Below are 18,653 nucleotides of genomic sequence, written 5' to 3'. Positions count from 1 at the left end.
GAGCCGTGAAAATAAAAAAATCATTTTTCATTCCTCAAAAATTATGTTTTAGCAAGCATTTTTTTTATTTTCGCAAGGGTAACAGGAGAAATTGGACCCTGACAGTTGTTGCCCAGTTTGTCCTGACTACGTTGGTACCCCATATGTGGGGGTAAACCACTGTTTGGGCGCACGTCGGGGATCGGAAGGGAGGGAGCACCATTTGACTTTTTGAACGCAAGATTGGCTGGAACCAATGTTGGCGCCATGTTGTGTTTGGAGACCCCTGATGTGCCTAAACAGTGGAAACCCCTCAATTCTAACTCCAACACTAACCCCAACACACCCCTAACCCTAATCCCAACTCTAGCCATAACCCTAATCACAGCTCTAACCCCAACACACCCCTAACCACAACCCTAACCCCAACACACCCCTAACCCTAATCCCAACCCTAATCCTAACACTAACCTCAACCCTAACCCCAACACCACCCTAACCCTAACCATAACCCTAACTACAAGCCTAATCTTAACCCTAGCCCTAATTCTAACCCTAACTCTAATTCCAACCCTAACCCTAAGGCTATGTGCCCACGTTGCGGATTCGTGTTAGATTTTTCGCACCATTTTTGAAAAATCCACAGGTTTTACCTGCGGATTTACCGCGGATTTCCAGTGTTTTTTTTGTGCGGATTTCAACTGTGGATTCCTATTGAGGAACAGGTGTAAAACGCTGTGGAATCTGCACAATGAATTGACATGCTGCGCAAAATACAACCCAGCATTTCCGTGCGGTATTTTTAGCACCATGGGCACAGCAAATTTGGTTTTCCATAGGTTTACATGGTACTGTAAACCTGATGGAAAACTGCTACAAATCCGCAGCCAAATCCACACCATGTGCATATAGCCTAATTCTAACTGTAGCCCTAAGGCTGGTTTCACACTTGCGTTTCAAAACGCATGCGTTTTTTAAAAAAACGCATGGTGGAAAAACGCATGTAAACGCGTGCAAACGCTACGTTTTTTTTACGCATGCGGTTTTGCATGTGGTGAAAAAAACACAGCGTTTTGACGCGTTTACATGCGTTTTTTCAAGCGTTTGCGTTTTTTAAACGCATGCTGAGAAATGTGTGACAGCTGCCAATCATCAAAATAAAGTAAAAAACCCACTATAAACAGAAATAGTTAGGGTTAGGGGTAGGGTTAGGGGTAGGGATCATAACCCTAACCCTAAAGGGATCCTAACCCTAACCCTAACCCTAAAGGGATTAGGGTTAGGATTAGAATCCCGTTAGGGTTAGGGGTAGGGTTAGGATCCCGTTACGTTTAGGGGTAGGGTTAGGATCCCTTTAGGGGTAGGGTTAGGGGTAGGGTTAGGGATAGGGTTAGGATCCCTTTAGGGTTAGGGTTAGGATCCCTTTAGGGTTAGGGTTAGGATCCCTTTATCACCTTTATGGTGGGGGGTGGCATATCAGTGTGTTTTCTGTTTTTTTTTTTTATAAAAACGCATGCGTTTTTAAAGCAAACAAACACATGTGCTTAAAAACGCATGCGTTTCCATTTACTCCAATGTATTTTTTGGCACAAAAAAAACGCATGAAAACGCATGCGTTTTTATGTGTCAAAAAAAGCCTCTCAAAAATACTACAAGTTGCATTTCTGAAAAAGAACGCATGCAGCAAAAAAACGCATGCGTTTCAAAACGCGACCAAACGCGTACAACAAAAAACGCATGCGTTTTCAATGTTAAATATAGGAAAAAAAACGCATGCGTTTTTTTGTGCAAAAAAGGCTGCAGACAAAAACGCAAGTGTGAAACCACCCTAACCCTAGCCCTAACCTTAACCCTAACCCTAATTCTAACCCTAACCCTAGTGGAAAAATAAAAGTAAATATATTTTCTTTATTTTATTATTGTCCCTAACTATGGGGGTGATAAAAGGGGGGGGTCATTTACTATTTTTTTTATTTTGATCACTGTGATAGGTTTTATCACAGTGATCAAAATGTACCTGGAAGGAATCTGCTGGCCGGCAGATTCGGCAGGCGCACTGCACATGCGCCCGCCATTTTGGAAGATGGCGGCGCCCTTGGAGAAGACGGACGGACACCGGGAGGCTCGGTAAGTATGAGGGGGTGGCATCGGAGCATGGGGGGTGGATCGGAGCACGGGGGAGTGGACAGGAGGATGGGGGGAGTGGACAGGAGTGGACCACAGTACGGGACAGAACGAAGGACTGGGGAGGAGATCGGTGGCGGGAGCAGATCAGGGTTTCCAGCCATGGGCGATGATATTGTAGCATCGGCCATGGCTGGATTGTAACATTTCACCACTTTTCACTTTCAACAGCCAATCAGAGCGATCGTAGCCATGGAGGGACGAAGCCACCCCCCCTGGGCTGAAGTACCACTCCCCCTGTCCCTGCAGATTGGGTGAAATTGGAGTTAACCCTTTGTCGATTGGCACCGACTTTCATGACTCCTACGTGGCGTCACAGGTTGGGAAGGGGTTAAGGAGACACATAGTGCCAGATTACTGAAAGGTTTCAAACCAGAATTCTGACTTAAAAGCTTTGAAGAGTGTCAAAATTTAGGCGCAACTCGGAGTTGCCCAAAAATGTTGTGACTTTTGGCATTTCACAACTGGGCCAAGCTGGACTGTGATGGATATGTGGTGTGATGAACTGTGGCATTCCGTAAGCCTGATTGGAGTAAAATTTTTGGTGAGGCACAAGCCACTCATCAGATACAACAGCTTCATGAATAGGCATTACTCCAGCATGCCTCCTCATCAAGACCAGCGTGAACTCATGTCAGTTGACAAAATTGTGCTTACATGTGACCCTTAAATTGAACCTGTCAGCAGGATTTTGCTAAGTAAACTACAGGCATTGTCAGGTTGGCAGTGTTAAACTAATTAAAATGATGAAACCAAGGTTAGACCTGCCCACAGGTCCGTCCCAAAGCACAAACAGTCTGTCTCTCTGTCTGTATCTCTATGAGGATGAACATGTTTGTGCTTCGTAGTTTGACTGTGGGCAGGTCTTTCCTTGGTTTCTCTGACTTAGAACAGGAAGATAAGACTCTGCCTACCGTCCTGCCCCGAAGAACAGGCATATCATTAAAGGTACCGTCACACTGAACGATATCGCTAGCGATCCGTGACGTTGCAGCGTCCTGGCTAGCGATAACGTTGAGTTTGACACGCAGCAGCGATCAGGATCCTGCTGTGCCATCGTTGGTCGGCGCAGAAAGTCCAGAACTTTATTTTGTCGCTGGACCTCCCGCAGACATCTCTGAATTGGCGTGTGTGACGCCGATTCAGCAATGTCTTCACTGGTAACCAGGGTAAACATTGGGTTACTATGCGCAGGGCCGCGCTTAGTAAGCCGATGTTTACCCTGGTTACCAGCGTAAACATAAAAAAAAACACTACATACTTACATTCTGTCGTCTATCCTCTCCGGCGCTCTGCTTCTCTGCGTAAGCGCTGCGGCCGGAAAGCACAGCGGCGACGTCACCGCTCTGCTTTCCGGCCGGCGCTCAGTGCAGAGAAGCAGAGCGCCGGAGTGGACAGACGCCAGAATGTAAGTATGTAGTGTTTGTTTTTTTTACGTTTATGCTGGTAACCAGGGTAAACATCAGGTTACTAAGCGCGGCCCTGCGCTTAGTAACCCGATGTTTACCCTGGTTACCAGGGGACTTCGGGATCGTTGGTCGCTGGAGAGCTGTCTGTGTGACAGCTCTCCAGTGACCAAACAGCGACGCTGCAGCGATCGACATCGTTGTCGGTATCGCTGCAGCGTCGCTTAGTGTGACTGTACCTTAACTGAAAACTTCTAAAACTGATTACACAAGAACCACAAGACTGATTTTTTCACCCCATGCATCATTTTAATTAGTTTAACACTCCCAACCTAACAATGACTGTAGTTTACTTAGCAAAGTCTTGCTGACAGGTTTGCTGTAAAGGATTGTTTCCAAAAAATCAAGTTATTTTCTATTTAGAGTTGAACTGCTGGGGTTACAATCGATCCCAAGATTAGAGTTTTAGAACCCGAGCACCGTTCTGAATGGAGTAGAGGTGTGCAATATATCCTCCTCTCCATTTGTTGACTGTGGGACTGATGAGTAACCTGCTCCAACAGTCCACATAGAAAAGTAATAGAGTGGAGGCTCCACATACACACCTCAAGAAAAGTCTAAATCAAAATGCTATTTTGTGTGACCACCTTTGCCTTCAAAATAGTATCACATTTTCTAAGTACTGTAAACTAGCACATAATTTTTGAAGTAACTCAGTAGGGGGTTGTTCCAAACATCTTGGAAAACTAATCACAGTTCTGTGAATGTTGGCTTACACAAGACCTAAAGTCTCTTCATGTACTCCCTGACAGACTTGTGAGATCAAAGCTCTGTGGGGGTCATACCATCACTTTCACGACTCCCTGTTCTTTACACTGAAAATAGTTCTTAAATGACATTGGCTGCATGTTTGGGCTACTTATCAAGGTGCAGAATAAATGTGGAGTCAATCTGATGCAAAGGAAATTTAGGGCAGCCGATGAAAGGCATCATGCTTATTTCTCTTTGAAACTGAACAGTGTCCGGCAGTGCCACGAGCTCAAAACTAGCAGCAACTAGTGGCACCCAGCTACATCCATCTACTATTCAAGGAAGTCTGGACAGGATTGGTCTCACATGGAAGAATTGCAGCCAAAAGCCATAGCTCCCACATGGAAACAAGGTTAAGTGACACAACAATGCACAAAAACATAGCAACTTTAGAAAATTGTCACCAAGTGCTCTGGACTGATGAGTCAAGATGTGAAAAGTTTTTTTATAACACAACAAAGTTTGTTTGCGGAAAGGCTGAAAAACGGTGCAATAATGAATGTCTGCAGGCAACAGTGCAATTTTGAAGCTGAATTCCAGAAAATGGAGTTGGTGATTTAATCAGGATTAATGGAGTCCTTAATGATGAGAAATAGAGGCAGATTCATATCCATCATGCCATACTATGAGGGAGGCATCTGATTGACTCCAAATGTATTCTGCAGCAGGACAACCACCCCAAACAAAAAGTCAATGTCTACTAACAACTATTTAAAAAAAGAACAAGTCATGGAAGTGATGATATGGCCTAATCTCAACATCATTGACTTTATGTGGGATTACATGAAGAGACACAAGTTTACATCTACCGAAGATTTTTGTTTAGTTCTCCAAGATGTTTGGAACTACAGTACAGACCAAAAGTTTGAACACATCTTCTCATTTAAAGATTTTTCTGTATTTTCATGACTTTGAAAATTGTAAATTCACACCGAAGGCATCAAAACTATGAATTAACACATGTGGAATTATATACTTAACAAAAAAGTGTGAAACGACTGAAAATATGTCTTATATTCTAGGTTCTTCTACCCACCTTTTGCTTTGATGACTGCTTTGCATAATCTTGGCATTCTCTTGATGAGCTTCAAGAGGTAGTCACCGGGAATGGTCTTCCAACAATCTTGAAGGAGTTCCCAGAGATGCTTAGCACTTGTGGGCCCTTTTGCCTTCACTCTGCGGTCCAGCTCACCCCAAACCATCTCTATTGAGTTCAGGTCTGGTGACTGGAGGCCAGGTCACCTGGCATAGCACCCCATCACTCTCCTTCTTGGTCAAATAGCCCTTACACAGCCTGGAGGTGTGTTTGGGGTCATTGTCCTGTTGAAAAATAAATGATGGTCCAACTAAACGCAAACCGGATGGAATAGCATGCCGCTGCAAGATGCTGTGGTAGCCATGCTGGTTCAGTATGCCTTCGATTTTGAATAAATCCCCAACAGTGTCACTAGCAAAGCACCCCCACACCATCACACCTCTTCCTCCATGCTTCACGGTGGGAACCAGGCATGTAGAGTCCATCCGTTCACCTTTTCTGTGTTGCACAAAGACACGGTGGTTGGAACCAAAGATCTCAAATTTGGACTCATCAGACCAAAGCACAGATTTCCACAGGTCTAATGTCCATTCCTTGTGTTCTTGAGCCCAAACAAGTCTCTTCAGATTGTTGCCTGTCCTTAGCAGTGCTTTCCTAGCAGATATTTTACCATGAAGGCCTGCTGCACAAAGTCTCCTCTTAACAGGTGTTGTAGAGATGTGTCTGCTGCTAGAACTCTGTGTGGCATTGATCTGGTCTCTAATCTGAGATGCTGTTAACCTGCGATTTCTGAGGCTGGTGACTCGGATAAACTTATCCTCAGAAGCAGAGGTGACTCTTGGCCTTCCTTTCCTGAGGCGGTCCTCATGTGAGCCAGTTTCTTTGTAGCGCTTGATGGCTTTTGCAGCTGCACTTTGGGGACACTTTCAAAGTTTTCTCAATTTTTCGGACTGACTGACCTTCATTTCTTAACGTAATGATGGCCACTCGTTTTTCTTTACTTAGCTGCTTTTTTTCTTGTCATAATACAAATTCTAACAGTCTATTCAGTAGCACTATCAGCTGTGTATCCACCAGACTTCTGCTCAACACAACTGATGGTCCCAACCCCATTTATAAGGCAAGAAATCCCACTTATTAAACCTCACAGGGCACACCTGTTAAGTGAAAACCATTTCCGGTGACTACCTCTTGAAGCTCATCAAGAGAATGCCAAGAGTGTGCAAAGCAGTCATCAAAGCAAAAGGTGGCTACTTTGAAGAACCTAGAATATAAGACATATTTTCAGTTTTTTCACGCTTTTTTGTTAAGTATATAATTCCACATGTGTTAATTCATAGTTTTGATGCCTTCAGTGTGAATTTACAATTTTCATAGTCATGAAAATACAGAAAAATCTTTAAATGAGATGGTGTGTCCAAACTTTTGCTCTGTACTGTAAGTTTGTCGAGTTCCTTCAAAAACTATGTACAATTATGCTGATTTGAATGCAACAAGTCGTCACACCAAATATTGTTTTCATTTAGATTTATCTTTTGTTCATACACATTACACTTTTGTTAACTGATGAAAATAAACAAAATTTTATTTTTGGAACGATTCTTGCTTTACAGATTTTTTTTTTTCCACACCTGCATAAAACTTTGCACAGTACTGTATATGAGAAAGCATTGCAGATCACTAGCTATATACTGTACTGTATATTACTGTACTGTTCTGTGACAAACCTGAAACATATGGCGAAATTACTACCAGTAAGACTTTCATCTTTGTCATTCACCCTGATGCATATGAAAGAAAATAATCCACCTAGAAATGGCTGCTGTAAGACATTCAATTGTTATGCCCAGGATATACGTGAGCCAAGCATTGCTGTATGCACAATAGCTTAGAGCAATGCAGCCACATAAATACATTTCCAGCTGTGCTTGCATTCGGTGCACACGTTTTCTATGTAGGATAGTGTTTATTGTGAAATCATTTTATTTTCATAATCATTTCTAGTAATAAACTACAGGAAAATCTAATCATTATATGGTCCTTCATCCATGACCATCTCCAAGCATTTTGTCTTCATTTTGCCATATAATCATTGTTATAAATAGGCTTTACAGACATGTATCCGTCCCACCACTTTATAGCCTCAGTGGGAGCGTTAGTAAGGGATGCATAATTCAGCACCCTCTGGGAACAGGAGAACATGGGGAATGACAGAAATGACAAGAAGCAACGTATATTGTGGCAAGCTAGGAGTAAGCTGTCAGTACTAACCACCTGCCTGGGGCAAACCGTCACCGTCGTTGTCTGTGCCCATCTTATACAAAAATGGCATGTAAGCGGTTAAGTCCCACTGCATGGGTGGAGGATGCATTGTGGAAAAAGACGGATGTAAGCTGTTGGCTTTCATAGTGATGCCGGAGTGGGATCATAATCAGAAAAATAGATTTCTAGATGTACCGTATTTTCTTTTGGGTTCCTACGTCATCAGCACAAATATACATATATATGTTGGACGGATGGATATGAGAATAATTAAATGGATGATACATAGACAGACATGATAGATTATGGCGCTTACTTCAGAGGTGCTCTTCAGCTTGAAGGCGAGCTGACATTGCTGGCTGCAGGAGCTGATGTCTCCTAGCTGGATGTCTAAAGGGTCCCCTGCACTGACAGCAGACACTATGACTATGAGGGACAGCAGAAGGCTCAGGTCACAGCTCCAGTGTTCTGGGGCCCCCATCCTGCACGGTTCTTCAGGCTCCAGGAGCAGATGCTTAGCCTGAGACACACAGAGCGCAGCACTGTGCAATGTCAGAGCTGCGCTGACGTCAAGTGTGCAGCGCAAAGGACTCTGGGAGAGAGGAGGGGTACCCACTGCTCTGACTGCTGCACATGTGTGTGACTTGTTATTGTACAGAGTTATAGTAGTCACATCTGCGGGGTGGTCTCCATGCCCATTGACCCTTTCACTGCCTCTAGCATTAGGCTGCCGTCACACTAGCAGTATTTGGTCAGTATTTTACCTCAGTATTTGTAGCCAAAACCAGGAGTGGGTGATAAATACAGAAGTGGTGCATATGTTTCTATTATACTTTTCCTCTATTTGTTCCACTCCAGGTTTTGGCTACAAATACTGAGGTAAAATACTGACCAAATACTGCTAGTGTGACGGCAGCCTTAAAGACAATTCTAACATCATTATATAAAACGGAGTGTACATTTTCCCAGAACATCACTGCGGTCATCTATAGCTATTTATTTTATAAAAGAAAATGAACGTTATTTTACCAGTCCAGAACATAGGAAGGCAGATCGCTTGCAAATACAAACATTGCACAACTGAAAGCACTTTCTTTCAATTAACCCCTTTACCACCTTGCGTTTTTTCCGTTTTTGCCTTTGCTTTTTTGCTCCCCTTCTTCAAAGAGCCATAACTTTTTATTTTTCCGTCAATATGGCCATGTGAGGGCTTGTTTTTTTGCAGGACAAGTTATACTTTTGAATGACACAACTGAGTTTACTATATAATGGACTCGAAAATGGGGAAAAAAATTACAAGGGTGGTGAAATTGCAAAAAAAAAGGACAATTCCATAATTTTTTTTAGTTTTTTTTTTTACCATGTTCAATAAATGATAAAACTGCTATTATGATTCTCCTGGTCATTACAAGTTCATAGACACCAAACACGTCTGGGTGCTTTTTTATTTAGGTAGTGAAAAAAAAAATCCAAAGGTTTTTTTTTGCTTTGTTTTTTACAAAAGGGCACCATTTTCCGACACCCATAGCGTCTCCATTTTTTGTGATCTGGGGCCAGGTAACTGGCTTATTTTTTGCGCGCTGGTGACTTTTTTATGAATACCATTTTGGGGTAGATGCAATGTTTTGATCGCCCGTTATTGCATTTTGAAAATTAGCAAAGTTGTGGCAACCAAAAAAACGTAATTCTGGGTTTTGAATTTTTTTTTTTTGTTCTTGCTACGTCTGATTGCCTGTGCTATACACAGCAGGGCCTCCCTGCTATGTGTAGCAAAAATGCTCATCTGGTATGAGCGTCGACCACGGGTGGTGCTCATAGCAGATCAGCAATGACAACCACAGGGATCTCATGCAGATCCTTGGTTGTCATGCTAACACATTGGCACCCCGCGATCATGTGACGGGGTGCCAATGGGCGGAGATAATGACATGCATCCGATTTTGCACATGGGGCACACCTCATTTCAAGATTTTTCTGTATTTTCATGACTATGGAAATTGTAAATTCACACTGAAGGCATAAAAACTGTGAATTAACACATGTGGAATTATACACTTAACAAAAAAGTGTGAAACAACTGAAAGTATGTCTTGTATTCTAGGTTCTTCAAAGTAGCCGCCTTTTGCTTGGATGACTGCTTTGCACACTCTTGGCATTCACTTAATGAACCTTGAGAGGAAGTCACCGGAAATGGTCTTCAAATAATCTTGAAGAAGTTCCCAGAGATGCTTAGCACTTGTTGGTCCTTTTGCCTTCACTCTGTGGTCCAGCTCACCCCAAACCATCTCAATTGGGTTGTGTGGAGGCCAGGTCATCTGGCGTAGCACCCCATCACTCTCCTTGGTCAAATAGCCCTTACACAGCCTGGAGGTGTGTTTGGGGTCATTGTCCTGTTGAAAAATAAATGATGGTCCAACTAAATGCAAACCGGATGGAATAGCATGCCGCTGCAAGATGCTGTGGTAGCTATGCTGGTACAGTATGCCTTCAATTTTGAATAAATCCCCAACAGTGTCACCAGCAAAGCACCCCCACACCATCACACCTCCTCCTCCATGCTTCACAGTGGGAACCAGGCATGTAGAGTCCACCCGTTCACCTTTTCTGCGTCGCACAAAGACACGGTGGTTGGAACCAAAGATCTCAAATTTGGACTCATCAGAACCAAGCACAGATTTTCCACTAGTCTAATGTCCATTCCTTGTGTTCTTTAGCCCAAACAAGTTTCTTCTGCTTGTTGCCTGTCCTTAGCAGTGGTTTCCTAGCAGCTATTTTAAAATGAAGGCCTGCTGCACAAAGTCTCCTCTTAACAGTTGTAGAGATGCGTCTGCTGCTAGAACTCTGTGTGGCATTGACCTGGTCTCTAATCTGAGCTGCTGTTAACCTGCGATTTCTGTGGCTGGTGACTCGGATAAGCTTATCCTCAGAAGCAGAGGTGACTCTTGGTCTTCCTTTCCTGGGGCGGTCCTCATGTAAGCCAGTTTCTTTGTAGCGCTTGATGTTTTTTGCAACTGCACTTGGGGACACTTTCAAAGTTTTCCCAATTTTTCGGACTGACTGACCTTCATTTCTTAAAGTAATGATGGCCACTTGTTTTTCTTTACTTAGCTGCTTTTTTCTTGCCACAATACAAATTCTAACAGTCTATTCAGTAGGACTATCAGCTGTGTATCCACCAGACTTCTGCACAACACAACTGATGGTCCCAACCCCATTTATAAGACAAGAAATCCCACTTATTAAACCTGACAGGGCACAGCTGTGAAGTGACAACCATTCCCGGTGACTACCTCATGAAGCTCATCAAGAGAATGCCAAGAGTGTGCAAAGCAGTCATCAAAGCAAAAGGTGGCTGCTTTGAAGAACCTAGAATACAAGATATATTTTCCGTTGTTTTACACTTTTTTGTTAAGTATATAATTCCACATGTGTTAATTCATAGTTTTGATGCCTTCAGTGTGAATTTATAATTTTCATAGTCATGAAAATACAGAAAAATCTTTAAATGAGAAGGTGTGTCCAAACTTTTGGTCTGTACTGTATGCTCCTGTGAACCTATCCTCTTCAAAATTTGAACAACTATTCAAATTCCCTGTCCATGGTCCTGATGGTCAAACATGACTTTTTGTCTAAACTGCACAGAGTAGAACTTAAAACCAGATTTACCTCTTCTCATACCAGTACATCCTGGCAACTGTGAGTGCACAGGAGCTGTGCCTACATGATTGCCATCAGGAGCTCATGTTAAGTAATAGATGCCTCTAAATCAATAGATATGACAGCATTTAGATGGCTAAGATAAGGAGGGGGCTCCCACTCCAGCCCAATCGGCACCCCCGCAACGTAATCGTGAGCTGCTTGTGGTAGTAATGGCAACCCGCACCCCTACTCTTTACCCCTTACGTGGTCCTCCCTGCTTGGTTTCAAAGCCCACCTTTTTAATAAGGTATCAATAAAGTTCTTTTATATAGTAGGTGGGTATTTTCGTGTTTGTTTAGTTGTTTTGGACCTGCCAAGGTTTATTGGTTCTTGTGTTTCAACTGGAGGTCGAATGGCGGCCTGTTAGACGTGCCAGAAGCATGGTTTAAGAGGCTTCTGCCAATGTAGCACTGAAAGATATAATGTTTTGCAGTGACATTCCAGATTACATGTAGGGTATCGATGCACTCAGGATAAATTGCACAACAGACTATGCAGTCCATTTTTTCCTAGCCCTTATGAAAATGAAGAACTTGGGGCTAAAACAACATTTTAGTGATAAAAATGCAATTGTTCTTTCTTCACGGCTCAATGGGATAAAATTCTATGAGGAAAAAAAGTGGGGAAAAAAAGTATTTAGTCAGTCACCAATTGTGCAAGTTCTCCCACTTAAAAAGATGAGAGAGGCCTGTAATTGACATCATAGGTAGACCAAAACTATGAGAGTCAAAATGAGAAAACAAATCCAGAAAATCACCTTGTCTGATTTGGCAAGATTTATTTTGCAAATTATGGTGGAAAATAAGTATTTGGTCACCTAAAACATGCAAGATTTCTGGCTCTCACAGACCTGTCACTCCTTCTAGAAGAGGCTCCTCTGTCCTCCACTGTAGTAATAGCGCCTGTAGTAATAGTACCTGTTTGAACTTGTTATCAGTATAAAAGACACCTGTCTACAACCTCAAACAGTCACAATCCAAACTCCACTATGGTGAAGACCAAAGAGGCACCAGGCTGGGAAGACTGAATCTGCAATAGGCAAGCAGCTTGGTGTGATGAAATCAACTGTGAGAGCAATAATAAGAAAATGGAAGACATGCAAGACCACTGATAATCTCCCTCGACCTGGGGCTCCACACAAGACCTCATCCCATGGGGTCAAAATGATCACAAGAATGGTGAGCAAAAATCCAAGAACCACACGGGGATTTAGTGAATGACCTGCATAGAGCTGGGACCACTGTAACAAAGGCTACCACCAGTAACAAACTACGCCACCATGGACTCAGATCCTGCAGTGCCAGACGTGTCTCCCTGCTTAAGCCAGTACATGTCCAAGCCCGTCTGAAGTTTGCTAGAGAGCATTTGGATTATCCAGAAGAGTATTGAGAGAGTGTCATATGGTCTGATAAAACTAAAGTAGAACTATTTGGTAGAAACAAAACTCGTCGTGTTTGGAGGAGACAGAATGCTGAGTTGCATCCAAAGAGTACCATACTTACTGTGAAGCATGGGGGTGGCAACATCATGCTTTGGGGCTGTTTCTCTGCAAAGGGACCAGGTCGACTGATCCGTGTACATGCAAGAATGAATGGGGCCATGTATTGTGAGATTTTGACTGCATATCTCCTTCCATCAGCAAGGGCATTGAAGATGAAACATGGATGGGTCTTTCAGCATGATAATGATCCCAAGCACACTGCCAGGGCAATGTAGGAGTGGCTTCGTAAGAAGCATATCAAGGTCCTGGAGTGGCCTAGCCAGTCTCCATATCTCAACCCCATTGAAAACCTTTGGAGGGAGTTGAAAGTCTGTGTTGCGAGAGGCCCAAAACATCACTGCTCTAGAGGAGATCTGCATGGAGGAATGGGCCAACATACCACCAACAGTGTGTGCCAACCTTGTGAAGACTTACAGAAAACATTTGACCTCTGTTATTTCCAACAATATATAATAAAATATTGAGATGAACTTTTGTTAATGACCAAATACTTATTTTCCACCATAATTTGCAAAATAAATCTTGCCAAATCAGACAAGGTGATTTCCTGGATTTGTTTTCTCATTTTGACTCTCATTATTGTGGTTTACCTATGTTGTCAATTACAGGCCTCTCTCATCTTTTTAAATGGGAGAACTTGCACAATTGGTGGCTGACTAAATACTTTCTTCCCCCACTGTAATACAATGTGTAACACATCCAAAAGTCATATTATTTTTGTATACTGGCATGCTGTACAAACAGTGCTGCAGATGAGAAGGTCACCGGCGATGATAGTGGATGAAAAAATGAGGCCAAAAGGAATTTGTCAACTCCATAGATCACAAATGGCTCTAGATGATAAATCAAGAGCACAATAAAATAATGAGTAAGAGTAAAAACAACAGATGAAAATGAAACAGACCATCCGAATTGGGGGCATTTAAGATTGGTACAGGGAAAGAAATCGATCAACAATAAAAAGAAAAAGAAAAGATGGTCTATTTTTATAGAAATGAGGCAAAGCTTATGGACTCATTTAAGCCCTTGGGGCCATAGTGTCCAAGTTACAATCCATTTAATTTCTCTTTGAGCGAGAAGTCTCTTATAATTACCCCCTCTGTTCCCCATACGGATGATATCAATACCTCTAACCATAAGTGTTTTAGCATCACAGTCATGGTATGCCTTAAAATGGCGGGGGATAGTTTTGAGGTCAGAGGGATCGGCCATTGTCTTGGCTGCGCAAATGTCCCGCACATGCTCGCGTACCCGCACATGTAATTCTCTAGAAGTCAGACCAACGTATATCATGGAGCACACGCATATAGTGTAATAAATCACATTGGCACTGCCACATGATATACGCTGTCTGATATTAAATTGTTTGGAACCGTCCGAAGAGTGGAAGGTCGAGCAGTGCAGGACATTTGCGCAGGCAAGACAATGGCCACAGGGAATGGAACCAAGAAGAGGACCCCTCGTGCCAAATGGATTAGGAATCTCAGAGATATAATGACTCTTAGCCAAAAGGTCATTAAGATTTTTTGACCTTCTAGAGGTCATAGATGGGAGGCTACCAATCGAAGGGCCCAGGGAGGGCTCGACACCGAGAATGGTCCAATCTTTTGTAAGAATACGCCTCATGTTGACCCACTCATGATTATAGGTAGAGATAAAGAGAATTTTCTCATCTCCACTCATGTTCCTCATTTTTTTGTGGATATAGAAGGTCATTACGGGGAGTCTTCCTTGCCCTATTATACCCTTGCTTTATACACCTGTGACTATACCAGCGGATCTTAAAGCTGTGAGGAAGTGCAGTGTGGTCACAGACAGGTCACAGAGTGGTCACACCGCTGCTGTGCCCTGTCATTGGTGCAATCGATGATGACATTGATCGCACCAATCAGAGCTGGCCCTTGTGACGCTGGTGTTACCAGGGACAAGCCTAGGATTGGTGCTCTTACAGCTCCAATCCTATGCAGGTCACAGGCAGATCACAGGGCGGTCACATCGTGGCTGTGCCCTGTGATTGGGGCATTCGATGTATTCGTTTAATGCGCCAATCAGAATGGGTCCAGGTCATGCGTGGCATTGCCAGGTAGCAGCTTATGTTCATAGGCTGGGACATCAGTGTATTAGGCAGAGGAGTAGCAAGGGTTTTGGTTCAGGCGGGGAGAAGCTTCTGAGTAGGCTCCTAACCAGGTAACCTTGATTACAACTCGGTGATGCATAGATCACAGCACAGTTACAGATAGTGACTTACCGCTGACGTTCTTTCTGATGGAATCGTTAATTTTTCACGTCTTTTTACATCTGACCCAGACCGGCATGAAAACTTCTTCCAGCCACAACTCGGCTGCAGAGAATACAACAAAGACATATTTCACTTCTCATATTCCAGCCCCATCACCATCTATTCCCAACCTGCACAAACTCCTCATCCTGCTAATACATCAGTACTGAGCCGCTGCTGCCGTATGTGTCCCTATTACTGCACCTACTGTGTGGTTCTCTGTGCCTTCTACATTCTAAAGTACCCCTCTATAATATAGTAATGCCAGGTGCAAGTGCCCTAGAAAACAGTGCCCATATTTTGCCCCCCTAGAAAGTAATACTGTAACTATTGTAACTATAACAATAAGAGCCCACTTTACATTTAATAATGTCCCGAGTCTCCCCACTGTACAGCTCTCCTATACACAGTATGATGCTCTCTTATACACGCAGCCTTGCAGCGCTGGGGTCCTGGGTTCTAATCCCACCCAAGACAACATCTGCAAAGAGTTTGTATGTTGTCTCCGTGTTTGCGTGTGTTTCCTCCGGGCACTCCGGTTTCCTCCCACATTCCAAAGACATACTGATAGGGATTCTAGATTGTGAGACCCATCGGGGACGGTGATGATAATGTGTGCAAAACTGTAAAGCGCCGCGGAATATGTTAGCGCTATATAAAATAAAGATTATTATTATTATACACAGTATAATGCCCCCTCACTGTATAGTACCACCCAGATAGTATACAGACCCCTTAGTAGCCCCCAAACTGTTTGATGGCTTCAACACTGTATGATGACCCCCTCACTGTAATCTCCACACTGTATGATGGCCCCATAGATAGCCTCCATATAGTATAATGCACCATATAGTCCTCAGTAGAGTATTATGCACTCCCCATAGGCCTTCATATAGTATAATGCACTCCCCATAGGCCTACTCTATATTGTGTAATGCACCCCATAGGCAGACTATATAGTATAAGGCAGTCCCCATAGGCAGACTCTATAGTATAAGGCCGGCCCCCCCTTAGGCAGACTCTGTAGTGTAAGGCAGACCCCCATAGGCAGACTCTGTAGAATAAGGCAGACCCCCCATAGGCAGGCTCTGTAGTATAAGGCAGAACCCATAAGCAGACTCTGTAGTATAAAGCAGACCCCCCATAGGCAGACTCTGTAGTATAAAGCAGACCCCCCCATAGACAGACTCTGTAGTATAAAGCAGACCCCCCATAGGCAGATTCTGTAGTATAAGGCAGCCTCCATAATACTCACCTCTCTTTTTCCTGGTTCCTGCACTGCTGTGTACACGCCGATACAGTTACTGTAGCGTAGTTCCAGGTGGGCACCCTCAGAGCGCAGGACCCAGGGAGATGGCCCCTCTGCCCCCCTGGTAGCTACGATACTGGTTTTTAGGCAATCTGATTACCTGAAAAACTGAGAAATGCTTTGATTGACTGTTCAAAATTGAATGGACAATCACAGCGATCATGGTTGCGGGAGGGTGGTGACAACCCCCAGGATGACGACGCCATCTACACAGAGGTAAGATGGCGCCGGAATTTTAATGCAATCATCGCATTAAAAAAAATGACGTAATATTCTGTCCCTGGTCAAATAGGCCCAGGGTACATGGATGGAATATTACGTCCGATGCCAGAAGGAGTTAAAAACATTTTTTTTTAAACTTTTTACTTTGTCCCATTATGAAACTAGTTTTGGAGGTTGATCGCTTTCTATGCAAACTTTCATCTCTGACAGAAAAAGTTGTTGGTCATGCACTGTGCATGATCAAGCAACTTTCCTAGCTCTGGTGACCCAGATGTGGGTCACCATGGCAACGATTGGGATCTCGCGTCACGCCGTAGGGTTTCCGATCCAAGGGCAGAGGGGCTGTCATCCCTCTGCCAGCTCCCGAACTGTTGCGATAGTGTTCAGTCGCTGCATTCAGGGGGTTAAAGTGCTGCGAGCGGTGCGTAACCATTTCTGCCACTTAGTGCCGGGTGTCAGCTGTCAGAATCAGCTGCCACTCGGCGGCGATCGCCCACTCACCACCTGTGTGGGTGGGCGATCGCGATGACATAATAATCCGTCACTGGTCAAATAGGCTCAGGGCACATGAACGGATTATTATATCAGATGTCAAAAAGTCGAACAAAATAGGTAACATTTACCATATGTCTACTTTACATCTTGATCATTTTTTTTACATATTTTTTGTTAGGAAGTTATAAGCGTTAACATTTTATCATCACTTTCTAATTGTTCCAACAAAATTTACAAAACCATTTTTTTAAGGGACCACATCACTTTAAAGGGTCCTATGTGACAGAAAATACCCCAAAGTGACACCAAATTAAAAACTGCACCCCTCAAAGTGCAGGTAATACACCAGAATTAAACATTTTCACAGAAAAATATTGCTTTAGCCCCAATTTTTTCATTTTCACAAAGGTAACAGGAGAAAATGGACTCCAAAATTTGCAGTGCAATTTTTCTTGAGTGCACCGATAGCACTAAAAATTTTGTTTTAGCCCCAAATTTTTCATTTTCACAAGGGTAAACAGGAGAAAAGATATGGTACAATTTGTTGCACAATTTTTACTGTGTATGCCAATACTTCATGTGTGGTCAAAAACTACTTTTACAAAGTAGTAAAAGTACAAAGCATAGAAAGGAAGGAGCTCCATATTGTAGTGCAGATTTTGCTGTTAGGCTATGTACACACGTTAGGGATTAAGATGCGTATCCGCAGTGTTTTTGGTAGAATTGCATCAAATCCGCAGTGTAGTGCACAAGCAATGTTAGTCAATGGGAAATTGAGAATGTTTGTGCACATGCTATGGAAAAAAACGCACGGATTTGCAGCGTTTTATTTTCCGCAACATGTCAATTCTTTTTGCAGATCTGCAGCGTTTCTGCACCTATTGACTTCCATTGTGTCAAGCCAGTCCGCAGCAAAACCGCAGGTTTATAATAATAATAATCTTAATTTTTATATAGCGCTAACATATTCCGCAGCACTTTACAGTTTTGCACACATTATCATCACTGTCCCCAATGGGGCTCACAATCTAGAATCCCTATCAGTATGTCTTTGGAATGTGGGAGGAAACCGGAGTGCCCGGAGGAAACCCACACAAACACGGAGAGAACATACAAACTCTTTGCAGATGTTGTCCTGGGAGGGATTAGAACCCAGGACCCCAGCGCTGCAAAGCTAACCACTGCGCCACCGTGCTGCCTTGGTTTAAAAAAGATCTGCGGTTTCGCTGCAGACGTGCCTGCAAGAAATGCTGCAGATCAGGAGGGGGAAGAGTATGTGGGGGGATAATATGTGTGTGGGCGGATACTGTGTGTGTGGGTGGAGACTGTGTGTGGAGAAGATGTGTGTGTCTGTGTGCGGGTGGCTGTGTGGGCCTGCGGGTGTTTGTGGGGCTGTGTGTGTGTGTGTCTGTGTGTGTTTATGTGTCTGTGTGTAGGCAGGCATCGTCTGATGGGACTACTAGTCCCATCCA

The 18,653-nt window shown here is 43.4% G+C and overlaps 1 protein-coding gene across 1 annotated transcript in view; it reads right to left on the bottom strand.

Annotated features, from left to right (window-relative positions):
* Positions 1–8,312, bottom strand: part of TMEM59L (transmembrane protein 59 like) — a 162,902-nt gene extending 154,590 nt beyond the window's left edge. The window contains exon 1 of the mRNA XM_069738989.1: positions 7,994–8,312. Within this exon, the coding sequence (XP_069595090.1) occupies positions 7,994–8,158 (165 nt within the window). The 5' untranslated portion in view covers positions 8,159–8,312. The remainder of the gene's footprint in view (positions 1–7,993) is intronic.
* Positions 8,313–18,653: the final 10,341 nt, after the last annotated feature.

Source organism: Ranitomeya imitator, chromosome 1, assembly GCF_032444005.1.
Source record: "Ranitomeya imitator isolate aRanImi1 chromosome 1, aRanImi1.pri, whole genome shotgun sequence".
Classification (NCBI taxonomy): domain Eukaryota; kingdom Metazoa; phylum Chordata; class Amphibia; order Anura; family Dendrobatidae; genus Ranitomeya; species Ranitomeya imitator.
Note: the sequence above shows the minus strand (reverse complement) of the source record. Positions and strands in the feature narration are given on the sequence as shown.